Source organism: Pan troglodytes, chromosome 4, assembly GCF_028858775.2.
Source record: "Pan troglodytes isolate AG18354 chromosome 4, NHGRI_mPanTro3-v2.0_pri, whole genome shotgun sequence".
In the NCBI taxonomy this organism is placed as follows: Eukaryota; Metazoa; Chordata; class Mammalia; order Primates; family Hominidae; genus Pan; species Pan troglodytes.
This window is the reverse complement of record NC_072402.2, coordinates 108,818,722-108,844,553: the sequence shown is the minus strand read 5'-3', so window position 1 is coordinate 108,844,553 and position 25,832 is coordinate 108,818,722. Positions and strand designations below refer to the sequence as shown.

At 37.6% G+C, this 25,832-nt stretch overlaps 1 protein-coding gene across 4 annotated transcripts in view; it reads right to left on the bottom strand.

The window, feature by feature from the left end:
* WDR36 (WD repeat domain 36) overlaps positions 1-15,904 on the bottom strand; it is a 38,311-nt gene extending 22,407 nt beyond the window's left edge. For all 4 annotated transcript variants that reach the window (XR_010156969.1, XR_001717833.3, XM_517870.7 and 1 more), the window contains exons 1-12: positions 15,459-15,904; positions 13,129-13,156; positions 10,899-10,999; positions 9,239-9,356; positions 7,375-7,507; positions 5,704-5,758; positions 4,184-4,316; positions 3,750-3,925; positions 3,285-3,405; positions 2,742-2,807; positions 1,959-2,045; positions 664-809 (exon numbers count right to left, since the gene is read on the bottom strand). Coding sequence is in view for 2 of the 4 variants with exons in the window: in XM_517870.7 (XP_517870.2) it covers positions 664-809; positions 1,959-2,045; positions 2,742-2,807; positions 3,285-3,405; positions 3,750-3,925; positions 4,184-4,316; positions 5,704-5,758; positions 7,375-7,507; positions 9,239-9,356; positions 10,899-10,999; positions 13,129-13,156; positions 15,459-15,788 (1,494 nt within the window). In the remaining 2 variants the exon portion in view is untranslated. The remainder of the gene's footprint in view (positions 1-663; positions 810-1,958; positions 2,046-2,741; positions 2,808-3,284; positions 3,406-3,749; positions 3,926-4,183; positions 4,317-5,703; positions 5,759-7,374; positions 7,508-9,238; positions 9,357-10,898; positions 11,000-13,128; positions 13,157-15,458) is intronic.
* Positions 15,905-25,832: the final 9,928 nt, after the last annotated feature.

The window sequence follows — 25,832 nt, the reverse complement described above, 5'->3', positions numbered from 1 at the left end:
CATGTTCATAGATCAGAGACAACACTCAAACTGATCTATAAAATCAAAATGAAATCCCTATCAAAATCATAGCTGCTTTTTTTTGCAGAAATTGATAAGCTCATTCTAAAATCCATACGGAAATGCAAGGGACCAGAAGAGCCAAAACAATCTTGAAAAAAGAACAAAAAACCTGGAGAAGTCACACTTCCTGATTTCAAAACTTACCACAAAGCTATCAAAATCAAGACAGTGTGGTACTGGTATAAGAACAGACATACAGATCAATGGAAGAGAATTCAGAGTCCAGAAATAAACTCTTACATACATGGTCAAATGGCTTTCAGCAGAGGAAACAAGATCTTTCAATGGAGAAAGAATAGTCTTTTGAACAAATAGTGCTGGGACAACTGGATATTCACATGCAAAAAAATGAATTTGGACCCCTTTTATCATACCATACACAAAAGTCAATTCAGAGAGAATAAATCTAAATACAAGAGCTAAAACTAGAAAACTCTTAGAAGTCACAGGAGCAAATCTTTGTGGCTTTGGGTTATGCAATGCTTTAAAATGTTAAACTACGTTTTTTCAATCAATATTATGATGAGAAACCTTGAGTATAACAAGATTTCCATAGGAAAGTTTTAAAGAGAAGATACTCTTATAAACAAGCTCACTTACTGTTGCAGTTATGTCATCTGTCTTCAACTCTTTTGGCTTGAGAAAGTAAGCGCCTATTGTAGATTTCTGATAATTCCAGGTTGAGCAAGATAGCTTACCTTGATGGCAAGCAATGATACCATCCCAGTCACTTTCACGAGCTTCCTCTAAAACGTAATGAAAATCATAAATCAAATTACTTTTCATTCTGTTATTCATTTATTACTAATTAGGCATCCAATATTTCAGACACTAGGGATACAATGGTAAAACAAACAGGTAATATCTGATAACAATATGTTTCCAATCTAACAAGAGGTTATTTTTTAATTGACAAATAAAAAATGTGTGTATTTATGTGTTTATGGCATAGAACATAACGTTGTGATATGTATACATTGTGGAACGGCTAAATCAAGCTAATTAACATACCTAACAAGAGATTCTAATCAGAAGAAATTATAATAAAGTATGACAGTGTCTTATAAGACCACTCAGGAGATTTGGGGAAAGTAAATGGCTCTCTGGATGGAGTAGTAGAACAAGTAGAAATTACTTGGGGGGGATAACATGCACAAGAAAAAATGAACAAAACGGAGGACAGCAAGTAAGTGTAGTATCTTCTTGGGAGGGATAGGAGTAGGGCAAGGCAATCAGGACCACACTACAAAGGGTCTTGAAAGTCATGTTAAGGAGATGAGATTCCACTCTAAAGGTGTTAAGAAGCCACTAAAAAATTTTAAGCAGATGAGTGATGTGATTCAAATGTTTTTAGAAACATGACTCAAGCTCTGAGAAAACAGAAAGGTGGTCATAATAACAACTTTCAAATAGAAATGGTGCCTCTACAGTAATTTCCCATGATAAATTTCACGCAACAAACCCATTATCTATATTTTTCTTAAAATCACTTCTTTGAAAGTGGCACAGGTCAAATGACATAGTATACTAAGACCTCAGTATTCTTAGATCTTAATTAGTCAGAGCTCTATGTTCTCATACTCTGCTGTTCCAGTTCTTTTTACATTAGTGACTTTCATTATACCAGGCATATGACAGAATAAAAAGGCTATAAAATCAAATATTATTAATACCTGTTATACAGAAGAGCAAAGCCTGATGTTAATAGATAAGAAGTTCACATTTAAAATAACTCATTTTTAGTCTTCACAAAAGACCAGCATGCACCTGGGGTTACCTTCTGAATGCTTATTAATATTTGTAAAAGCATTTATTAAAACAGAAAATAAAATAGCATACAGTAGGAAATAAATGACAAAGGAGAACTTCTCAAAACACAGTTTGAAGTTACTTACCTGCTGCAAACTTTGTGATGGGTGGAAGTCTCACTGACATGGTATTCTGAAGTCCTTTACGTTTAACTCTCTTTTTATTTATTAATCCTAAGGATGGGGGAAAGGGGAACATACATAGCTATGAATCCTTCTTAATAAAAAGTGTATATAAAAGAAAAGCTATCAGTCTTGTAACTATAAAGTACAAGACATTCCCATTTAAGTCAGAAACAAAACAAAGATGTTATTACCACTGTTATTTTTTAATTCTAAGAAAAGTTATTTTAGATATTGTTAAAAATAATCTTAAAATTTATATACATGCATGAATAGTATAAGATAGTAACTTAAAAATTAGTAATCATAAAACCAAGTAAGATTTTGTTGTTTAATAAACAAAATCTTTCAAAGGCTGGAAACCATGAAAAGGGAAAGAGAATAAATGATTGCTTTAAAGCAAAAATATTGGATGCCACTTACTTTGATGCTTTCTCTAAGCTACCTTCCATTTTAAAAACTGTGCACTCTACAGATAGCTCAAGTGAGGCCATGAACATCTTTTGGGTGGCAGCAGTATGTTTTTACCACCCAAGATGTCTAACTTTTTTCAATAACCTTATAGCAGAACCTCAACCACTTCTATAGCAACTTTGATGCCAGGAATCTTACTACCTCTTCCATACATGTTTATCTAGTTCATCCAAGAAAAAATAAAATGCTTTGATGAAACTTCCTCCAGTTGTTTCATAGACTGTTGAAATGTTTCTTTCGTGACCAGCTTATTTTGTCTTGTAGAGGACCTACCATGTCCCAAGCTCTTATTGAATTTTTCATGTACCGTGGAAAATGACTGAAGAGTTCCATCTTGACCTGTTGATATACACAGAAAATCCCTAATCAAGCTTCATTAAAACAAGGGACTATGTGAATCACAAATTTTATAAAATTCAATTTGAAAATCTTGAAGTTACAGTTTGGGACACTTTAAAGGGAAAACCAGATTGCAACTACTTCATTAAAATATTCAACTTTTTATAGAATGCCATTTAGTAAGAACAAAGGATAAAATGAAAATGAGGTACTAATAATTTTCAGCAGACTAACAGAATTTTTAGAATCTAACCATTCTGTCTCTGAGGATTAGTAAATAGAAGGACACATTAAGCATAGATAATAACATCTATAGTGCTTCTCAAGTAGACAAAAAGGACTCTTAGTTTTACCCAGACTTCTAAGTCACTCAAAGAGATATGTGAATCTAAATATGTGTAAATATCAAACCTCATACTGGGCACCCACATCTCAATACTTGCTGAAATAAACTAATAGTATGAAGCAGAAGCTCACTTGCACTTAGAATCTGCTGTCCATTCTGTCCATAATATCTGATATTGGTAAGAGGAGCACTATGACCCATTCTGAATCTCAAAAGTCGGCCTTCACCTGTAGGACCATCAAATATCCATATCTGCCAAGAAATAAAAACGTCAGTTCTTCTACAATGTTCCATCTGATCTGCAAGTAGTCAAATCACCCCCTACATAAATCAACTGGTATTGAGTAGTGCTTGCTAAGCCACTGACCCTGGAGCTACAAGGGAGGGAGTGGGTATTGGGGGAGAAATAAACTGTAATTCTTTCCCGCTTCACTGCAATCATGTCACCTGCTGTGCTTTTTGTTTCATCTATACCAATATCTCATTCCATATTCCTTTCATCTTCTAGGTTGAAAGCTGATACATTAAAGCAAGCTTGTAATAACCCAAAGGGTAAGTTAGATGAGCCAGGAAGATGTTAACAATAATCATAATACCCTAAGAGCATTGTCAGCGCCATTTGTGACAAGAAGTGGCTCTCTATGGAGAAATGTCAGTCCGGCAATTGCTGTAGAGTGTGCATTTCTCATTTGGTTGATTAATTTTTTGTCTTCTAGATCCCAGAGTCCAATATGGCCACATGGGCTTCCAGCTGCCATTACTGGATGACCATCTGTTATTAAAATAAAATACATTAAGAAAAATACTTCTAGATCCCCCAAAATAAACAAGAATTCTTCTCTCTTCCCTTTTAATCCATAAAGTTAGAAAAAAACTATATACCAATAATCTATTCATATTTCTTTGCCTTTTACTCCAGTATTCATTCACTTCTATTAGATTAAGCTACCAGAAGACAAAAAAAATTGACTTTTAAAGTAATGAATTTTAAGTGTTCTTAACTCCTATCAATAAGTATGTTAAAAGTTACCTGTGCGAAATGAAATTGAAGTAATGGGTCCCCAGTCTTGACGAAACTTCATTAATGTTTCATTAAATTTAATGTTGTGAATGATAACTTGACCTGACATAAGACCAATAGCAACAACATCCACGGCTGGTGCCTAAAAATTAAATTATTCAAACTTTTACTTTCTTAAGCAAAATAGCTTTAATAATCCTGATGATACTCATCACTTATTAGGTGTTATCAAAAGAAATAATGAAGTATCTTCTAAAAGATGGCAGAAAAACTCAGCAAGTATTACCATTCAAGCATACTTTTTTATTCAGCATAGAAGTATTCAGTAATGATTTTTCCAAATTACTTCCCAGCTTCAATTCTGCCAGTCAACATCCCATCCTCATTCCCAAAACCTAGCTGGTAAGATTTTGGAAAGAAAACAACCACAACAGAAAAAGAAAGCTATGTATAAAATCACTACAGATCACTGGACTGGATGGAAACAGAAAAAGGAGACAACTAGAAAACATAAAGGCTTGCGCTATGTGTGGCAACATGTAACCAATTACAAAGGAAGTGAAGAATTGCTTATCCAAGAAAGTAGGAAAAACCTACAAAACATGTGAAAAGGCAAAAAAAGTTTTACAATTAGTCTGTTCCAGTTCTAATATTCTATGGTTATAATGGTCTATAGTACAAGTCTTACATACAGGCTCTATTATGAATTTCTCTATTTTAGCAAAGATCAATGTCCAATATCATTATAGAATGGAATCAGGCTACATGTTTTATTAATTTGTCATCAAGTGTCTACTATGCATGAGACCCTGTGTAGAAATTGGAGATACTAAAACAAATATAATCCCTTGTCCTCAAGGGTCCTAATCCTCTGATACTTATGAAGTCTTCTGGATAGGCAAAAGTGGAGCTAGGCTGATGACAGCAAGAGAAGATAAGGAATACATATAAATTGGGCAAGTATAGACAATGGATACTGAAAAAGATAAGGGTATAGTGGCTACATATGTGGCCAATATAAACACAAGATTCGCTGTAGACATGCATTCATTTATTTATACATATTTTGCAGATTCATTAAAAAAAAGCAGTTATTTCTTAAATAGTCCATCATCGAATCAAACATTAGGATTTTGGCTCCAATTATTTCAAACCATAAATCTCAACATCTTGACAAATTTCTCTACATGACTTACAATACCGCTTGCATTGCTGAACACTCATTTCCAGTCTACACAAGACAATGGACTACATATACTTGCAAAATGATTAGAAACAAGGATCCATAGCAACCACAGATTTAAGTCAAACTATAAGCACAAAGGACTCCAATAAGCGTTATTGGCAAAGGCATTATTACTTGTTTTAACTTACATTTCCAAAACACTATTTCCTCAGGCTAACAATTTTAAAGGTAAACTAAGCTATATATTGTTTCGTCTTTACGTCTAAAATTATGATTGATTCCTGAAACTGAAGGATTTTCCTATTAACTTTGTTCCTCTTTGACTTAACAGAAAAATACTAACCTGCTGAAGAGCTGTCACTCCAACTTTCCATCCTGGAAATGTATATAGAAGTTTACTACAAGAAGAAAAATAGTTGAAAGCTGTATTTTTTTTTTTTTTTGGAGGAAAACAATACCAGCTACACATTAAAAAGTGAAATAATAATAGGTGATATTTATTAAGTTCTTACTCTTCCACACACTATTCTGATGATTAAGCTAATGTCACAAGGTTAGTAATATTGTCCAGACAAATTCTAGGTCTCAAACTAACTACTATGCTATGCCACCTCATTAAGAAATTAAATGTCCTAAGTGGAAAAAAAATACGTGAGTAAAAATCATGTTATATTACATGCTACAGTAAAAAAAATTTAGGACTGCAGTATCTTTATAGAAACATCATCATGAAAGGGAATAACTTATATTTTAATAAAAATATTATTTGCATGTTATATGACTGTTATATGACAACAGTAATGCTGCTCTCAATTTCAGAAGCAAGTCATGAATGATAACACATCCATGGAGCAGAGCTATCTGAAATTATAATTATCATTAAAGTATTAAATCATGTATTAAATTCTGTAAATGGGCAAAGACAGTATTTCAGTCACTATCACTGAACCTAGCACAAAGTAGGCAGTCAATGGAATTTGTTAAATTGTAATGAAACACTGATTTAAAACATCAAACCTTTAATAATCTTATTTTCTCTTTTGAATTTAAAAGGACTTTGGAAAAAAACAATTTGGATGGTCAAATATTTTTGTTTGCTTTTTAAAATGCTATATAAAGAAGTGTGAGCTGCCACCTTTTTCTACTGATAAATGTTTGCATAATGGATAGAAGTATTCAAAATCATGTATCCAGCCCTCTAGCTACATCAATATTAGATATTTGCCATATCTATGGGAGATTATGGAAGTACTTTTAACCCTAAAAATCATTTCTAAATGCTAGCACTAAATTATTGATTTGCCTTTCCATCTTTTACCTTCTTCATGTATAGAAAATCTTCATGTATGGAAAATCAGAAGCTCCCTAGTAATAATCTCATTATTATTATTTTCCGATGGATCTCATAGATCTTTATTAGAGCCTTCTCTATAGCAATTCTTTACAGTTATTAGGTCATTAGTACATACTTTTCAGTGAGCATTTATGAAGCTGTCTAACATGTGTCAGGATCACATGCCACCTTTCACATATGTGATGCCACCAGCAACAACTCCAAAAGCAAACATATAGTTATATCTCAGTACCTGTGGGGGATTGGTTCCAGGACTTCCCCAACTTCTCTGCTGATACCAAAATTCACAGATGCTCAAGTCCCTTACATAAAATGGTGTGGTATTTGCATATAACTTTCACACATTTATGCACATACTTTAAATAATCTCTAGCTTACTTATAAGACCTAATATAATGTAAATACTATGTAAATAGCTGTTATACTGTACTACTTTAAAATGTGATGTTTTATTGTTGTATTATTATTTATTTATTTTTCCTTGAATATTTTTGATCCCAGGTTAATTGACTCCTCTGATACAGGGGACCAACTGTTATTTATAGACAACCCTCCAAATAAATATATAAGGGCAGGGAGAAATGAGACTTAAGTATGCATTAGGAAGTAGTAGATGAGGATAAGGTGACAACTATATTATTTTCTAACTAAAATACTTACTTGGATTTTACATTCCACAACTGCAGGCTTCCTTGTTCACTGCCCAGAAGTATTTTATTCAAGTAGGTACTTGGATGCAAAATTGCAGAAATTTTAAATACTGATTTATCAAAAGTCAACTGCAGGTATTCTTCTACAAAAGTGAAAGTTATAAATATTTTTTATAAAATAGTTTAAAATGTTTTATGTAACCATATATTTATCACTTAAAGTAAGTCTATCACATCAAAGATTTATATGTTAAAATAAACCACAGACTTAGATACTAATCTATAAACATTCCTTGAGAAATAAAATAAATGAGGGGCAACTTGTAAATGTAATTTAATTTAGACTGTCAAAAATTTTCTGTAACTTCTAATAAAAATACTATTAAAAGTTTCATTCACTTTTGAATTACTTTACAGAAAAGGATAATAAAGTTAAAAAAAAAAGATCCTAAGGATTAGCATTAATGTTTCTGTAATTTGATCAACAGACAGGAGTGAATATTCCAAGTGAAGTGCTTATACTTAGCTCTTTCAGGGAATGAAGAGCCAATTATCTGGAAAGTTTGATGGGCCACTCAAAAAATGCCAAAAATAAAAGGCACACCTCAGTGAAATAAGAGTACTTCTCACACATTTCCACAAAATAATCTCTAATAAAGGAGAAAAAAAAACGTATAACCCTGTGGAGTGGGGGGTGGCATCGCCAGTGGTCACTTGCTCCAAGATAAAAAAATTATCTGAAATCTTTGGTTACATTCAAAATTTCTATGTTTGAATTCTGCTTTTCACTTTACAGTTCCTCCACGATTAAAACAATGTTCCACTCTATTTTCCAGTAAATTTGTGTATCAAAGAAGGTACATTTCACTTAATCTTTAGGTTCACATACTATCTGGCACACTGCTGTACAATCCCAGGGTATGGGTACCACAGTTTAGGATGTATAGGTATAGGTGAAAATTATATAAACTTTACTTTGAATGCTATTTTAAGAGATCCTTGCCTTTATTCGTCAGTCACTACAAATGGCTCCCTGAATATACTGGTTCAAGAGAGTCTGCTGGAATGTAAGAACCAGATCCTGTAACCTAATTAAAGCCCTTTTAACTTCTATCTGCACAGGGAATACTTTTGGAATTCTGTTCCCTCCCTCTACTTGAGCAAAAACAAAACAAGAAAAGGGTTACTAATCTGAAATAAGAACCTGGAATAATTCCCAGAAATGCAATCTTCAGGATATTTACTAAAAAAAAACCAAAAAAACAAAAAAACCCAAGAGGCAATATAAGCTAAAAATGTAACCAGATTAAAGAACTTAAAAGATTCAATTCATGATGAACCCAGTATTTTATTGAGGAAAGGTGTAGATATCCTAGGGATAAATTCTTCATGTTTAAAGATACATAATCCCATAAACATAGCCACTGTCTAAGCTATCACAGTTGAAAGAAACTGACTCATATCCCTAGGAAATGGATGTATATTTTCCTTCAGATTACAAGATCAAGTTTACTATTACAGTCTCCTTTACTAAAAGGTGAAAATACAAACCAAGAATTACTCAGGTATGAAAATACATCAATATTCACTCCACAGGGAAAACAATACAACAAATCATTAAAGTTGGAGAACTGCAATGGAAAATACATTAGTTGAGGTAAGCACATTAAACAGTTTATAAGTAGTTAACTTGCTAAAGTTGTTTATCTCTTTCTTACTTAGAACTTTTTTTCTTACACGTTAAAGATTTTTGATTTTTTTAATTTCTTACTATTTACAGGCAAAATCTCTGGCATAGATGTTTACATAGATTTTAAATTTTAATTAAACACATACTACCCTAAGATAAAGCAAATAAATGAGTTAACTCTTACCTTCTGAATATATGTGCCAAATAATAAGAATGCCGTCAGTATCAACAGAGATAATGTGGTCTCCAAAGGGTTGCAAGAGATGGATTTCTGCCTTATGACCCTTAAAGGTATGTACTATCTAAAACATCGAAATTTAAAAGAATTTCATATTATTACTCAGTCATCATGTCATATTATTCATATTATCCCAAAAACATGCTAATCCTGAGATGCTTCTGTTAAGAAATGTACCCCAACTTTTGATTATTCAAGGTTAGGATGAACACATAAATATTAAGGGACCAGGCATGTTCATCTGCTCCCTCAGCCAGTTCAACAATAAGGAAGTAAACTGTCCATTAAGAACAAAGAAATGAGACCTTTGAGGCTCTGCCTTCCATCTTGGGTTAGAGAGGAGGCATGCACACACACCTAGTTCCCTCACCCAATTCAATCAGTGCAACTACATATATCCTAGCGAGATGGTATATTCCAGAAGGCTGATCTCTAAAGACTCCATCACCAACTGGCTTTCAGATGGGATGGGAAAGGGGGATATAGGGTCTTCTTCCCCATACCTTTCTGCTTTGACAGAGATCCTTACAGTAGCTGATCCCTCCATAAGTATAGCCCCTTCTCCATGGTTTCAGTTCTCACTAGATTCCAGTAACACTGTTTCCTCTCCTTGGCCCTTTGGCCTTAGGGGTGGTAACAACTTCCTACAGTTGACAGTGTCTGATGCCTCCCCACCCCTATTTTGTTCCCCTAACCCTGACCACACCTGTGCATAAAGGTCCTTTATTAAAGTCTCCACATCTGAACCACATATAGGTTATACATATAGGATAAAGTCTCCTCATGTAAATCACATATATCTCCCTGGGAAAACTATAAACAACAATACAAAAATGAACATTTTTTCCAATTCTAAAAATCTGAACACCTTCCATTAAAGAACTCTACAGATAAGTTACCTTCCTCTGCCACAGGAAGTGATGATGAAAGACTGTGGGAACCACCTCACTCCAAGTCCCTGACAAGTACAGTGATACTATCATTTGGCTATCTTTGTATCTCCATTCCTACATTTCCTTTCATTCTAGACCATTAAGGCCAGGTCACTTCTCAAGCTAGTTGTTCCAGGACAAATTCAGAAACCAACTGGTAGATTTAGACCAGAAAAGATCTTTCCTTAGCAGTGGAGAAAACATAGAATCTAGCTTTCTCTAAACAGCGAACAGGCATCTGATTTTTAGAAAAAGAGTTATAAGCTAAGTTATACATAATAAATAACCAATCCACATAAAGTGGTGGTACAAATATGAATTTTCTAGGAAAGTATTTTAAAACTACACTTAATAATACACATTACGTCCTATCTCAACAAATATACAAAACAGAAAACTCCTGAGATGGGAACTAACGGCATAAAAAATTTTGAAGAAGGTCTCCAAGTAATTCTGATATTCATCTCTGGCAAAGAAACTGAAGTAAAGCACCAGTTTTAAGTAAGCCTTTTCTGAAAATTTATCTTCCTCCAGAAAACTGAATATACATTAGAAAAAAAAGAATACTGTATAGTTCCAGAGTGTGCTGGGTAAAGAATGACAAAATTAAAGTTCCCTCCACTATCATGACAAACAAATACTGACTGACAAACAAGTAGTTCAGCGATACCAACCTCTTTATTACGGGCAAATGCAGAGAAAACATTTCCATAAGCAGCAAAGACTAATCTGCCATCAGCTGCCATACAGCAGATATCCTGTGGAACAGAATTACCTAGCAGAAAATACAAAATGAAAGAAACAGGGATTTTTAAGATGTTAAAGAGAAACCTCAAGTATACATATAACATTTTTCATGGCTATAATTTAAAAATATATATAAATAAAGATCAAAGTTGAGAATCAGTGTATAAAATTTTAACTAAAATATTTTAGATATCTAATAGTAACTATCAAACTAAGGATAGGAAATCACCTTGTCCTTCCCTAAGAGAATGTCTAGGATTTGCAGAAATAAAAACATAATCCTAGAGAAATGAAAACAAGCTTTTTGAGGTTATTTGGAAAAAACTGTCATTTGAAACACAAAGCTCTGACACGACAGTCATCCAGTCTTCATGTGAACATCTTTTTTTTTTTTCTTTTTTTTTGAGAGACGGAGTCTTGCTGTGCCGCTCAGGCTGGAGTGCAGTGATGCAATCTTGGCACACTGCAACATCCGCCTCCCAGGTTCAACTGATTCTCCTGCCTCAGCCTCCCAAGTAGCTGGGATTATAGGAGTGCACCACCACACCCGGCTAATTTTTGTATTTTTAGAAGAGACAGGGTTTCGCCATGTTAGACAGGCTGGTCTTGAACTCCTGACCTCAGGTGATCTGCCCACCTCGGCCTTCCAAAGTGCTGGGATTACAGGCGTGAGCCACATGCCTAACCCATGTGAGTATCTTCTGGAACATCAAGTTCACTAATAACTCCAGAAAAATTTTAAAAGTAACTCAAAATCTAAATCTCTAACTCTACCCTTTGGACCAACCCAAAAATATTACATATGGTATTCTATATGCCTATTCCTAAAACATTTAAAGACAATATTGTTTCTACAGTCTTCTCCAAGGGAAATATGCCTATCAATCTTTAGCATTTCTCACGTGACATATGATTCTTCTCTCAGTATCCTGCTCACACTGACCTTTTCATTTCCTCTTTTGGGGCAGGAGGGTTAGTAGACACAGGATTGTTGTACTTTTCATGCTGCAAATTCCATATTAGTATTTGTTTGCATAACCCTGTTTTATAAGTTTATCATTCACTTTTGTATTCAACTTAAGTTCCAATGCCTTTCTTCTGCCTTCTAATCTATTATTAAAATATAAGTTTAATACACATACACATTACAGTCCTTGTAGGTCTTCTGTTTCTCTCACAAGAACCATATTTGATGGTAAAACAAGTACCTCTCCGCCCTGAGATATGTTTTATTCTATTAGATAGTTTAAAAAAAACCCTTCCATTGGAAAGAAATACCAAAATGTGAGAAAAGGGAAAACTTTTCCTTACAGTAGAAGGAATGATGGCAAAAGAAAATCACTATAGGCTGACTATGCTTTATCTGAAATGCTTGAGACCAGAAGTGTTTCAGATTCCGGATTTTTTTGGATTTTGGACTATTTGCATAACCAGGTGAATGTTCCTAATCTGAAAATCTGAAATCGGAAATGTTCCAATGAATATTTCCCTGTTAACGTCATGTTGGCTCTCAAAAAGTTTCAGACTTAGGAGCATTTTGGGTTTCAAATTTTTGGATTAAGGATAATCAACATGCATTTGGCAACCATCACACTAATAACTGATTCAGGCAAGTATCATCATAAAATATAAAAGCAGCAGGTAATAACTTTGAAGAGTACTAAGATATTTACATAGTCCCAGTGCATACTACCAAAAGATACTTACTTGTTACAAATGACAAAACACTAACTTAAAAATAGAGCCTCCTAACCAATCACTACCAGGAACAGAACCAACTAACAGCATGTGCCTTCTGATACAGTTCACTGTGATTCCTCCCAAGGGGTACAACCTAAATCGAATCCTGAAGAAATGTCAAAAAAACTCAAACTGAAGGACATTCTAAATGAGCCTGTACTCTTCAAAAATGTCAATGTGTCAATGTCATGAAGCACAAAGTCTAAAGAACAGTTCCAGATTAAAGAAAATAAAGATACATAACAACTAAAAGCAAAACATGATTTATCCTGGCACCCTTTTTTGTTGCTGATAATGTAAGTTTATAAGACATACATGTTACCCTGGCTTCCTTATATGCTCTGTAAGTCTCACATTTATGTCAAAATAAAAAAAAAGTTTAGATGTGCATAAATTCAGAATAAAGTCCATACTTACTTACTGCAACCAGACTAAGTTTCTGAACCTGTTTAAAAAAGAAAAAAGGTTAAATTTTCATTAACAAACATAATCATAATAACCTAACACCTGAAGATTAAGATATAACCTCATACGTATATTTGCTATGCTGTCCTTCATAAGAAGGACACTTACTGACACTAATTTTCTTTATTAGGAAAGTTTATATTTTCAACTGTATTTCACCAGGAGTGGTGATGGAAGGGGTAGGCAAATGTTTTCTATAATGGGCCAAATATTAAATATTTTAGGCTTTGCAGGCAATGCATGTGGTCTCTGTTGCCAACTACTCACTTCTGCCACCGTAGCATGAAAACAGCCATACGTAATAGATAAATAATGTGCATGAGTATATTAAACTTTTATCTATAGATACTGAAATTTGATTTTCACATAGTTTTCATGTCATGAAATATCCTTCTCTCTACCCCCAGCCTGCCTCCACAAACATTTAAACATGTCAAAATCATTCGTAACTCCTGGGTCATACAAAAACAAACAGTGGGCTAGACTGGCTTACAGACTGTAATTTGCTGACCCCAATCATGGCTACTGATCCAGCTGTATGACCCTGGAAAAATAAGCTCCCTGTGCCTCAAATTCTTCATTTGTAAAACAGGTATTTATTTACTTTATGGGATTGTTATGAGGATTCAATGAGTAAATTTGTGTAAAACAGAATGGGGCCAGTCATATAATAACTGCTCAATACATGATAGCTACTACCATCACTACCACCACCTATTCACAACTTGTCTAGTTTCCCCTGTAGAAGAAACTAATTTGTAGGACTGTAGGAAGTCTGACTGGGGACAGCATATATAGCCATAGTCATGGGATAGAGCACTTGTAGACCCAATTAGTGACTTAGGTTCATTAGCTCCTTTTTTTTTTTCTTTTTACTCCCAAGTATTTTCAGTTTTAGAGGTCACAGCCCAATGCATTGGTTAATCTGAGCAGTGTACAGTCTGGGTAAAGAACATTTACATGCCATGATGTTACGAATGTATCATCAGTGTTAGAACTAGAGGAGAACTTAAAAGCCATCTTTATTATGACTAAATGTCAACACACAGTAAGTAAATTGTTAACTTTATAAAATGTACAAATATGTTACTCTCCTCACCACAGGGTTTCTTTGGAAGTAGAATATAGGGAAAAACACATGTGTCTGTGTGTAACGCAGTGTCAGGAAAGACACTGTACCAAAGACAAGATTTCAAGAGTTATTTCAGTAATAAACTCAGAAAAATTACATTTCAAGGAAGAAAACATTAACCAGCAAAAGCAAAAGTTAGCAAGCAAGGAACAAGTGCAGAGAATGGTAACACTAAATACTTTCACATGATTAATATGGTTCTAACCCACCCTGTCTCCATTACCAACTTAGACTCTGAGAAACCCAATTGCTCTTCACCTCAGCTCTGCCCTCACTTTCCTTTTCCACTAACTCAACTAGTTCCTACCTCCCAGCTCTTTTTGCTAATAAGCCATTTGATATTCACAATCCTCCAAGAGAGACATCTCTACCTGTTTTCCAGAAAAGAAAGTACTTAATTAACACTGACTATTATCATCCTCCTCATCAAGGTTCCTGTTCTCACAGAGGTTACATTCTTTCGGAGAAGACAAAAGAAACAAGTAAACAAGAGACACTATTACAATGATCGATGAACTGTTATAGGAGAAAAAATCATCACTAACAAGTGATTTATCTGAAATTTACTTTAATAGATTATATAAAGGTGCTACGGTATAATGACACCTATGTTGCAAAGAAACGGCTGCAAGGCTTAGAGCGACAGTGCCAGACACTTTGCGTTACTTGAAAATAACTGATTGCTATTAGATATTTTCCCTAACGGTAATTAATCTCACCATCTCCGGTTCTCCCAATGTATTCCACCTAGAGTGAATTTCTAACTCAGCTCGTGTCACCAATAACGTAATAGCGTGCATGTTTTTCTCTCTCATTAAGAATGCAAGAGGTAGAGGTTTGTCTTAATTATGTTTCCACCTTCAAGGGAAGGTCAATAAATATTCACTGAACAAATATTACGGCCATACAACTGAGATGTTCTCTAGCAGTTTCCCCTTGGCCAGGCTGCCTCTGAAACACGCCCCAGGAGGACTGCAAGTGCCAAATCAGCACATGGACGTGACCGGATGGCGAAATATTAATAGGACAGGGAGGGGTTAAAGAAGGGAAGCCCGTGGTAAATGGGAAGGGAGAACCGGACTGCTCCAGGACAGAGTTAGGGGCCAAGGAGGGTGGTTTTCCTGGGAAGCTAACAAAAGAAGTCACTCACGTCATAGGTGTGGAAACTCTTGCCCACGCAGGTTGTTACATAGAACCGGCGCTTGAGCGCGCTGAACCGCACCACGTGTGGAATGTCGTTGCTGAAAAGTCCCAAGGCCCGGAACCCCGCAAAAAGCGCGCTGGCCGTGCGCCTTTCTGAGGCCCGTTCCATTGCCGCCGCGATCCCAGCTCCTCTCAGCTCTGGTCCTGAAGGAAAACACGTACCCAGTCCCTTCAGCGTGTCTAGTGGAACGGTCCTCTGCCAGAGCTGCAGACACAAGACCGCTTCCGGCGCCCGCTGCGAATCGCGTTTCCGGAGACTGCCCTCAGTGCAACACATAAAGTTCTCCCTCCAGAGCTCACGTGGGAGGCGTGACTTGGGTTCCGAGGGCCAAGGTCTCCAGCACGTTGCCTAGCATTGTTCTCCAGCTCTTTTGCGGTGGGAGGAAGCTCGTTAGGTTCCGACGGAACCGCAAGGGCGGGAAACAAAGAGGGAAGCGCGACGCCCAGGAGAATGGAGGGGAGGTCGACGCCTTGGAGATGCAAACGATTTAAACATGTGATTATTTAAAAACGTACAAAAACATGAGACTGAAAAAATTTAAACACTGGATATCTGATGATATTAAGGAATTATGTTTCATTTTTACATGTGATAGTAGCATTATGATTACGTTTTTAAAGATCCTCATCTTTTGGATACATATTGACATATTTACAGATGAAAACTATAATGGGACATTTCAAAAGTGACAGAGGGATTCACTCACAGACCCTCTGGGGAGTAGAACTAATTATTTGGGGGGAGGGAACTGCTCACTTGGGCAACTTGGATAAGTGTAGATTCCTCCCAGAAAAGGAAGATAAATATTAAATGTTATTGGGATTCCTGGATTAAGTCAGTATTCCTTGAGGTCGGCTGTCAAAAGCAGACAGTAGAGGTTCTAAAGAGGAGCTTATCATAATGCAAACGGGAGTCTGGGCAGTTCATTAGAGCTAAGTGCCTTAGGATGCTGAAGGAGACTGATTCCAGTGAAGTGGGTGTCAAGACGCCTCACTCCTCAGGAGCCAGCTGCCTTACCAAGATGTAGGTTTGGGGAACAATCTCTGAGCATGTGAACGTTAACTAAAACAGTGGTGAGCTTAGAGCCCAGGACCAAAGTTCAACATATGGAATAACCTCTTCTCTTACTGTTTTATTTCCATTTCATTTCGTTTATGAAAATGTTTTGGCAGCCTATTAAGGTTTGGGTCGAGTGACTAATGTAACTACTTGTACTTGAGAGGGATAAAAAGGGTATATTTACTAATGTAAATGTACTTGAAAGAGATAAAGAGGGTCTGTCTCTACACAGATCAGTGTACTCTCTCAGGTTCCTTCCAGTTCTAAAATGTAATTATTTTATTATGAAACAAAAGTCACTTGTTAGCTAATTTGAATATCTGACTCATACATTCTTGAACAAAAAAAATATTGATTTATTTTATAGTTCTTGGCACACAGCCTCAAACACTTTGGATGTTAAGATCATTAAGGGGCAGATGCTAACAGAATGAGAGCTTGTTATTTAGTCCTTGACATGTTGTACTTACTTGTATTTTCATTTGTACCCCGGATTTCTCAATAGCAGTGCACATTTTCAGCCATGTTTTTGGTATGACTTAAAAGTGAACAAGTTGCTAATTATTTGTAAATGTTCTTTAAATTAAAAAAGAGGGGAGACGGGAGGAGCCAAGATGGCCGAATAGGAACAGCTCCGGTCTACAGCTCCCAGCGTGAGCGACGCAGAAGACCGGTGATTTCTGCATTTCCATCTGAGGTACCGGGTTCATCTCACTACGGAGTGCCAGACAGTGGGCGCAGGTTAGTGGGTGCGTGCACCGTGTGAGAGCCGAAGCAGGGCGAGGCATTGCCTCACTTGGGAAGCGCAAGGGGTCAGGGAGTTCCCTTTCCTAATCAAAGAAAGGGGTGACGGACGGCACCTGGAAAATTGGGTCACTCCCACCCGAATACTGCGCTTTTCCGACGGGCTTAAAAAAACGGCGCACCACGAGATTATATCCCGCACCTGGCTCGGAGGGTCCTACGCCCACAGAGTCTTGCTGATTGCTAACACAGCAGTCTGGGATCAAACTGCAAGGCGGCAGCGAGGCTGGGGGAGGGGCGCCCACCATTGCCCAGGCTTGCTTAGGTAAACAAAGCAGCTGGAAGCTGGAACTGGGTGGAGTCCACCACAGCTCAAGGAGGCCTGCCTGCCTCTGTAGGCTCCACCTCTGGGGGCAGGGCACAGAAAAACAAAAAGACAGCAGTAACCTCTGCAGACTTAAATGTCCCTGTCTGACAGTTTTGAAGAGAGCAGTGGTTCTCCTAGTATGCAGCTGGAGATCTGAGAACGGGCAGACTGCCTCCTCAAGTGGGTCCCTGACCCCTGACCCCCGAGCAGCCTAACTGGGAGGCACCCCCCAGCAGGGCACACTGACACCTCACACTGCAGGGTACTCCAACAGACCTGCAGCTGAGGGTCCTGTCTGTTAGAAGGAAAACTAACAAACAGAAAGGACATCCACACGAAAAACCCATCTGTACATCACCATCATCAAAGACCAAAAGTAGATAAAACCACAAAGATGGGGAAAAAACAGAACAGAAAAACTGGAAACTCTAAAAAGCAGAGTGCCTCTCCTCCTCCAAAGGAACGCAGCTTCTCACCAGCAACGGAACAAAGCTGGACGGAGAATGACTTTGACGAGCTGAGAGAAGAAGGCTTCAGACGATCAAATTAATCTGAGCTACGGGAGGACATTCAAACCAAAGGCAAAGAAGTTGAAAACTTTGAAAAAAATTTAGAAGAATGTATAACTGGAATAACCAATACAGAGAAGTGCTTAAAGGAGCTGATGGAGCTGAAAACCAAGGCTTGAGAACTACGTGAAGAATGCAGAAGCCTCAGGAGCCGAAGCCATCAACAGGAAGAAAGGGTATCAGCAATGGAAGATGAAATGAATGAAATGAAGCGAGAAGGGAAGTTTAGAGAAAAAAGAATAAAAAGAAACGAGCAAAGCCTCCAAGAAATATGGGACTATGTGAAAAGACCAAATCTACGTCTGATTGGTGTACCTGAAAGTGATGGGGAGAATGGAACCAAGTTGGAAAACACTCTGCAGGATATTATCCATGAGAACTTCCCCAATCTAGCAAGGCAGGCCAACGTTCAGATTCAGGAAATACAGAGAACGCCACAAAGATACTCCTCGAGAAGAGCAACTCCAAGACACATAATTGTCAGATTCACCAAAGTTGAAATGAAGGAAGAAATGTTAAGGGCAACCAGAGAGAAAGGTCGGGTTACCCTCAAAGGGAAGCCCATCAGACGAACAGCGGATCTCTCGGCAGAAACCCTGCAAGCCAGAAGAGTGGGGGCCAGTATTCAACATTCTTAAAGGAAAGAATTTTCAACCCAGAATTTCATATCCAGCCAAACTAAGCTTCATAAGTGAAGGAGAAATAAAATACTTTACAGACAAGCAAATGCTCAGAGATTTTGTCACCACCAGGCCTGCCCTAAAAGAGCTCCTGAAGGAAGCACTAAACATGGAAAGGAACAACCAGTACCAGCCACTGCAAAATCATGCCAAAATGTAAAGACCATCGAGACTAGGAAGAAACGGCATCAACTAACGAGCAAAATAACCAGCTAACATCATAATGACAGTATCAAATTCACACATAACACTATTAACTTTAAACATAAATGGACTAAATGCTCCAATTAAAAGACACAGACTGGCAAATTGGATAAAGAGTCAACACCCATCAGTGTGCTGTATTCAGGTAACCCATCTCACATGCAGAGACACACATAGGCTCAACATAAAAGGATGGAGGAAGATCTACCAAGCAAATGGAAAACAAAAAAAGGCAGGGGTTGCAATCCTAGTCTCTGATAAAACAGACTTTAAACCAACAAAGATCAAAAGAGACAAAGAAGGCCATTACATAATGGTAAAGGGATCAATTCAACAAGAAGAGCTAACTATCCTAAATATACATGCACCCAATACAGGAGCACCCAGATTCATAAAGCAAGTCCTGAGTGACCTACAAAAAGACTTAGACTCCCACACATTAATAATGGGAGACTTTAACACCCCACTGTCAACATTAGACAGATCAACGAGACAGAAAGTCAACAAGGACACCCAGGAATTGAACTCAGCTCTGCACCAAGCGGACCTAATAGACATCTACAGAACCCTCTACCCCAAATCAACAGAATATACATTTTTTTCAGCACCACACCACACCTATTCCAAAATTGACCACATAGTTGGAAGTAAAGCTCTCCTCAGCAAATGTAAAAGAACAGAAATTATAACAAACTATCTCTCAGACCACAGTGCAATCAAACTAGAACTCAGGATTAAGAATCTCACTCAAAACCACTCAACTACATGGAAACTGAACAACCTGCTCCTGAATGACTACTGGGTACATAACGAAATGAAGGCAGAAATAAAGATGTTCTTTGAAACCAATGAGAACAAAGACACAACATACCAGAATCTCTGGGATGCATTCAAAGCAGTGTGTAGAGGGAAATTTATAGCACTAAATGCCCACAAGAGAAAGCAGGAAAGATCCAAAATTGACACCCTAACATCACAATTAAAAGAACTAGAAAAGCAAGAGCAAACACATTCAAAAGCTAGCAGAAGGCAAGAAATAACTAAAATCAGAGCAGAACTGAAGGAAATAGAGACACAAAAAACCCTTCAAAAAATTAAAGAATCCAGGAGCTGGTTTTTTGAAAGGATCAACAAAATTGATAGACCGCTCGCAAGACTAATAAAGAAAAAAAGAGAGAAGAATCAAATAGAGGCAATAAAAAATGATAAAGGGGTTATCACCACCGATCCCACAGAAATACAAACTACCATCAGAGAATACTACAAACACCTCTACGCAAATAAACTAGAAAATCTAGAAGAAATGGATAAATTCCTTGACACATACACTCTCCCAAGACTAAACCAGGAAGAAGTTGAATCTCTGAATTGACCAATAACAGGATCTGAAATTGTGGCAATAATCAATAGCTTACCAACCAAAAAGAGTCCAGGACCAGATGGATTCACAGCCGAATTCTACCAGAGGTACAAGGAGGAACTGGTGTCATTCCTTCTGAAACTATTCCAATCAATAGAAAAAGAGGGAATCCTCCCTAACTCATTTTATGAGGCCAGCATCATTCTGAAACCAAAGCCGGGCAGAGACATAACCAAAAAAGAGAATTTTAGACCAATATCCTTGATGAACATTGATGCAAAAATCCTCAATAAAATACTGGCAAAACGAATCCAGCAGCACATCAAAAAGCTTATCCACCATGATCAAGTGGGCTTCATCCCTGGGATGCAAGGCTGGTTCCATATACGAAAATCAATAAATGTAATCCAGCATATAAACGGAGCCAAAGACAAAAACCACATGATTATCTCAATAGATGCAGAAAAGGCCTTTGACAAAATTAAACATCCCTTCATGCTAAAAAATCTCAATAAATTAGGTATTGATGGGAGGTATTTCAAAATAATAAGAGCTATCTATGACAAACCCACAGCCAATATCATACTGAATGGGCAAAAACTGGAAGCATTCCCTTTGAAAACTGGCACAAGACAGGGATGCCCTCTCTCACCACTCCTATTCAACATAGTATTGGAAATTCTGGCCAGGGCAATTAGGCAGGAGAAGGAAATAAAGGGTATTCAGTTAGGAAAAGAGGAAGTCAAATTGTCCCTGTTTGCAGATGACATGATTGTATATCTAGAAAACCCCATCATCTCAGCCCAAAATCTCCTTAAGCTGATAAGGAACTTCAGCAAAGTCTCAGGATACAATATCAATGTGCAGAAATCGCAAGCATTCCTGTACAGACAAACAGAGAGCCAAATCATGAGTGAACTCCCATTCACGATTGCTTCAAAGAGAATAAAATACCTTGGAATCCAACTTACAAGGGATGTGAAGGACCTCTTCAAGGAGAACTACAAACCACTGCTGAAGGAAATAAAAGAGGATACAAACAAATGGAAGAACATTCCATGCTCATGGGTAGGAAGAATCAATATCGTGAAAATGGCCATACTGCCCAAGGTAATTTACAGATTCAATGCCATCCCCATCAAGCTACCAATGCCTTTCTTCACAGAATTGGAAAAAACTACTTTAAAGTTCATATGGAACCAAAAGAGAGCCTGCATTGCCAAGTCAATCCTAAGCCAAAAGAACAAAGCTGGAGGCACCACACTACCTGACTTCAAACTATACTACAAGGCTACAGTAACCAAAACAGCATGGTACTGGTACCAAAACAGAGATATAGATCAATTGAACAGAACAGAGCCCTCAGAAATAACACCGCATATCTACAACTATCTGATCTTTGACAAAGCTGAGAAAAACAAGCAATGGGGAAAGGATTCCTTATTTAATAAATGGTGCTGGGAAAACTGGCTAGCCATATGTAGAAAGCTGAAACTGGATCCCTTCCTTACACCTTATACAAAAATCAGTTCAAGATGGATTAAAGACTTAAATGTTAGACCTAAAACCATAAAAACCCTAGAAGAAAACCTAGGCATTACCATTCAGGACATAGGCATGGGCAAGGACTTCATGTCTAAAACACCAAAAGCAATGGCAACAAAAGACAAAATTGACAAATGGGATCTAATTAAACTAAAGACCTTCTGCACAGCAAAAGAAACTACCATCAGAGTGAACAGGCAACCTACAAAATGGGAGAAAATTTTCGCAACCTACTCATCTGACAAAGGGCTAATATCAAGAATCTACAGTGAACTCAAACAAAGTTACAAGAAAAAAACAAACAACCCCATCAAAAAGTGGGCAAAGGACATGAACAGACACTTCTCAAAAGAAGACATTTATGCAGCCAAAAAACACATGAAAAAATGCTCACCATCACTGGCCATCAGAGAAATGCAAATCAAAACCACAATGAAATACCATCTCACACCAGTTAGAATGGCAATCATTAAAAAGTCAGGAAACAACAGGTGCTGGAGAGGATGTGGAGAAATAGGAACACTTTGACACTGTTGGTGGGACTGTAAACTAGTTCAACCATTGTGGAAGTCAGTGTGGCGATTCCTCAGGGATCTAGAGCTAGAAATACCATTTGACCCAGCCATCCCATTACTGGGTATATACCCAAAGGACTATAAATCATGCTGCTATAAAGACACATGCACACGTATGTTTATTGTGGCATTATTCACAATAGCAAAGACTTGGAACCAACCCAAATGTCCAACAATGATAGACTGGATTAAGAAAATGTGGCACATATACACCATGGAATACTATGCAACCATAAAAAATGATGAGTTCATGTCCTTTGTAGGGACATGGATGAAATTGGAAATCATCATTCTCAGTAAACTATCGCAAGAACAAAAAACCAAACACCAAGTCTCAGCAGATGCTTGAAGAGTCATTGTCTATTTCTACTAACTCTCTCGCTCTTTTCTGTTGCCAAAAGAGAAAGGCATGTCTCAAACTGGAGCTGCTTTTTCAGCCTGGGTCCTGAAATGAGGTCTGTAGACAAAGCCTGCAGCTGACTTGAGGTTGCCAGTTTGTAATGTGAGTGAGAATTAACTGTTGTTGCAAGCCAGTGAGACTTGGTGTTTTTTTGCCTTCTGATTACAACCTAGCAAAAGTCTTATGTGAATTTTGGAGAAATGTGTGAAAATTAGCATCTAAAAATAAAAAAACATAGTTTGTTATACTTTATAGAAGTATTAAAGCTGTGTTACGGAAAGTGAGGACTGGGCCACAGGTTCACAAATGACAAATATCCTCTAATATGATGTTAAGGTTTCCAAATTATTCATGTTCTTAGTTGTGTGTCCAAGGATGACACAGAATAAAGGCTCAGTGGATGTTTGATGATTGAATAAATGCAAGTTTAATTTTTTTTCATTTTGCATTTTTTGGGGAAAAGAAGGCATAGGGTTGTTTCAAAAGAAACTGTGGGCCAGGCACGCTAACTCATGCCTGTAATCCCAGCACTTTGGGAGGCCAAGGTGGGCAGATCATGAGGTCAGGAGATTAAGACCATCCTGGCTAACATGGTGAAACCCCATCTCTACTAAAAATACAAAAAACAATTAGCCAGGTGTGGTGGCATGTGCCTGTAGTCCCAGCTACTAGGGAGGCTGAAGCAGGAGAACCACTTGAACCCGGTAGGCGGAGGTTGCAGTGAGCCAAGATCACACCACTGCAGTGCAGTCTGGGCGACAGAGCGAGACTCCGTCTCAGAAAAAGGAAGCTGTGAAGAATAATGATAGGTTGCAATGACATTGATTGATAGTTTCCTTTTCCCTTTTGCACAGAGCAGGTGCCAGCAATCAGATAGTTTATCTGATAGTTGCTGCTGCCAATTCAGTTTCTGACTCATGATGGACTTTAAAACAGCTTATTCTTGGGAAACACGTATTTAACGTTTAATTCATTTTAATTCCTTCATTCTTTTACTCAGCGTATCTATTGAGAACTATTATGTGGTAGATATAGTACCAAGATAAAGTATGGTCTACACTCTTAAGATATTACTGGCTGGGCGCAGTGGCTCACGCCTGTAATCCCAGCACTTTGGGAGGCCGAGGCGGGCGGATCACGAGGTCAGGAGATCGAGACCATCCTGGCTAACATGGTGAAACCCTGTCTCTACTAAAAATACAAAAAATTAGCCGGGGGTGGTGGCGGGCACCTGTAGTCCCAGCTACTTGGGAGGCTGAAGCAGGAGAATGGCATGAACCTGGGAGGCAGAGCTTGCAGTGAGCCAAGATCGAGCCACTGCCCTCCAGCCTGGGTGACAGAGCGAGACTCTGTCTCAAAAAAAAAAAAAAAAAGATATTACCAAATCTTCCTCAAACTCCACATCCATTTGATATTTACCCTGAATCATTCCATAAATTTTATATCTAAGATATCTGCTCCAAACACAATCTAAGTTCATCCTCAATACAATTTGGAATGCCCTGCCACTCTCTTCCACACAAGAATAGCTAGCAGAAGGGAGAGTAGAAGAGGGAAGAGTATAGGGGCATACAAATACTGCATTTATGAGCACCATCTTGAAAAGTGGCATCTCAGCTTCAATTGCCAAGGCAATGATCTATTGACATGAGCGTTGTTTATAGAAAGTTTCTTAGCCCATTTGTGCCACTATAACAAAATACCTGAGACTGGGGAATTTGTAAACAACAGAAATGATTTCTCACAGTTCTGGAGGCTGGGTAGTCCAAGATCTAGGTGCCAGTGCCAGTAGGTTTAGTGTCTGGTGAAGGTCTGTTCCTCATATATAGCACTGTCTAGGTGTCATCACATAGCAGAAATGACAGAAAGGGCAAAGGGGGGTGAACACTGTGTTCTCACATGGTAGAAGATGGGAAGAACAGAAGAGACTAGGCTAGTTTCCTCCAGCCTTTTTATAAGGAACTAATCCATTTATGACGGTGGAGCCCTCAGGATTTAATCACTTCCCCAAATACAATGGGGATTTAAGCTTCAACATGAATTTTGGATAGGACACATGTTCAAGCCACAGGAGGAAACAATGTGAAATATGCCAAAGAATGGCATCCTCTTTACATGTTTACTTTTCCTGCATCCTTACCATCCCAGGTCATAATTTTTGGCTTGTTCCCTAAGATACTGGGGCCTGTCTTCATCTTGCTCATCCCTTATTCCCACTTCAAATTAAATCAAGATTAATTTGCCTTGTCTTGGCATTCAGGTAAGTTGTAGCATTAATCAGTAAGAATAACCACCCACACAGCAAAACAAAAACAAAACCTTTACTTAAGTAGCTCATGGAATTGGAAATCAAAAGGAGGGTGAGGGTAAGGTTGATTAATCTACTTGTGTAATTATATATTTAAAGCTTCAGGCTCTTCCCTTCTTGTTTCTCTGCCATTCACGGCTTCATCTCAATCCTGGTCTTAGGATAATTGCTAATTGTAATTGCCACTGTATGCTTCTTTGTTTGTATCTCATGAGAGGGGAAGACTATCACTCTACTGCCTTTTTTTTTTTTTTTAAAGTGAGGAAACGTTTTTTCAGGGTTTCCCCTCAAAAACCTTATGCTTATTGTTCATCACCAAAGGTGGCTATATGTTTATCCTGAATAAGACCCGAGTCAAGGTACTTGCTTACCAATATGCTTATCAATATTAGCCTGGTTACCTCTATTAACTCAAAGCAAGGATATTGGGACACCCATACTAGGTTAGACTAATCCAGATCCATCCCAGGAGCTGGGATCAATCCCTAAAGCCCTCTGGTGGGTGAGGA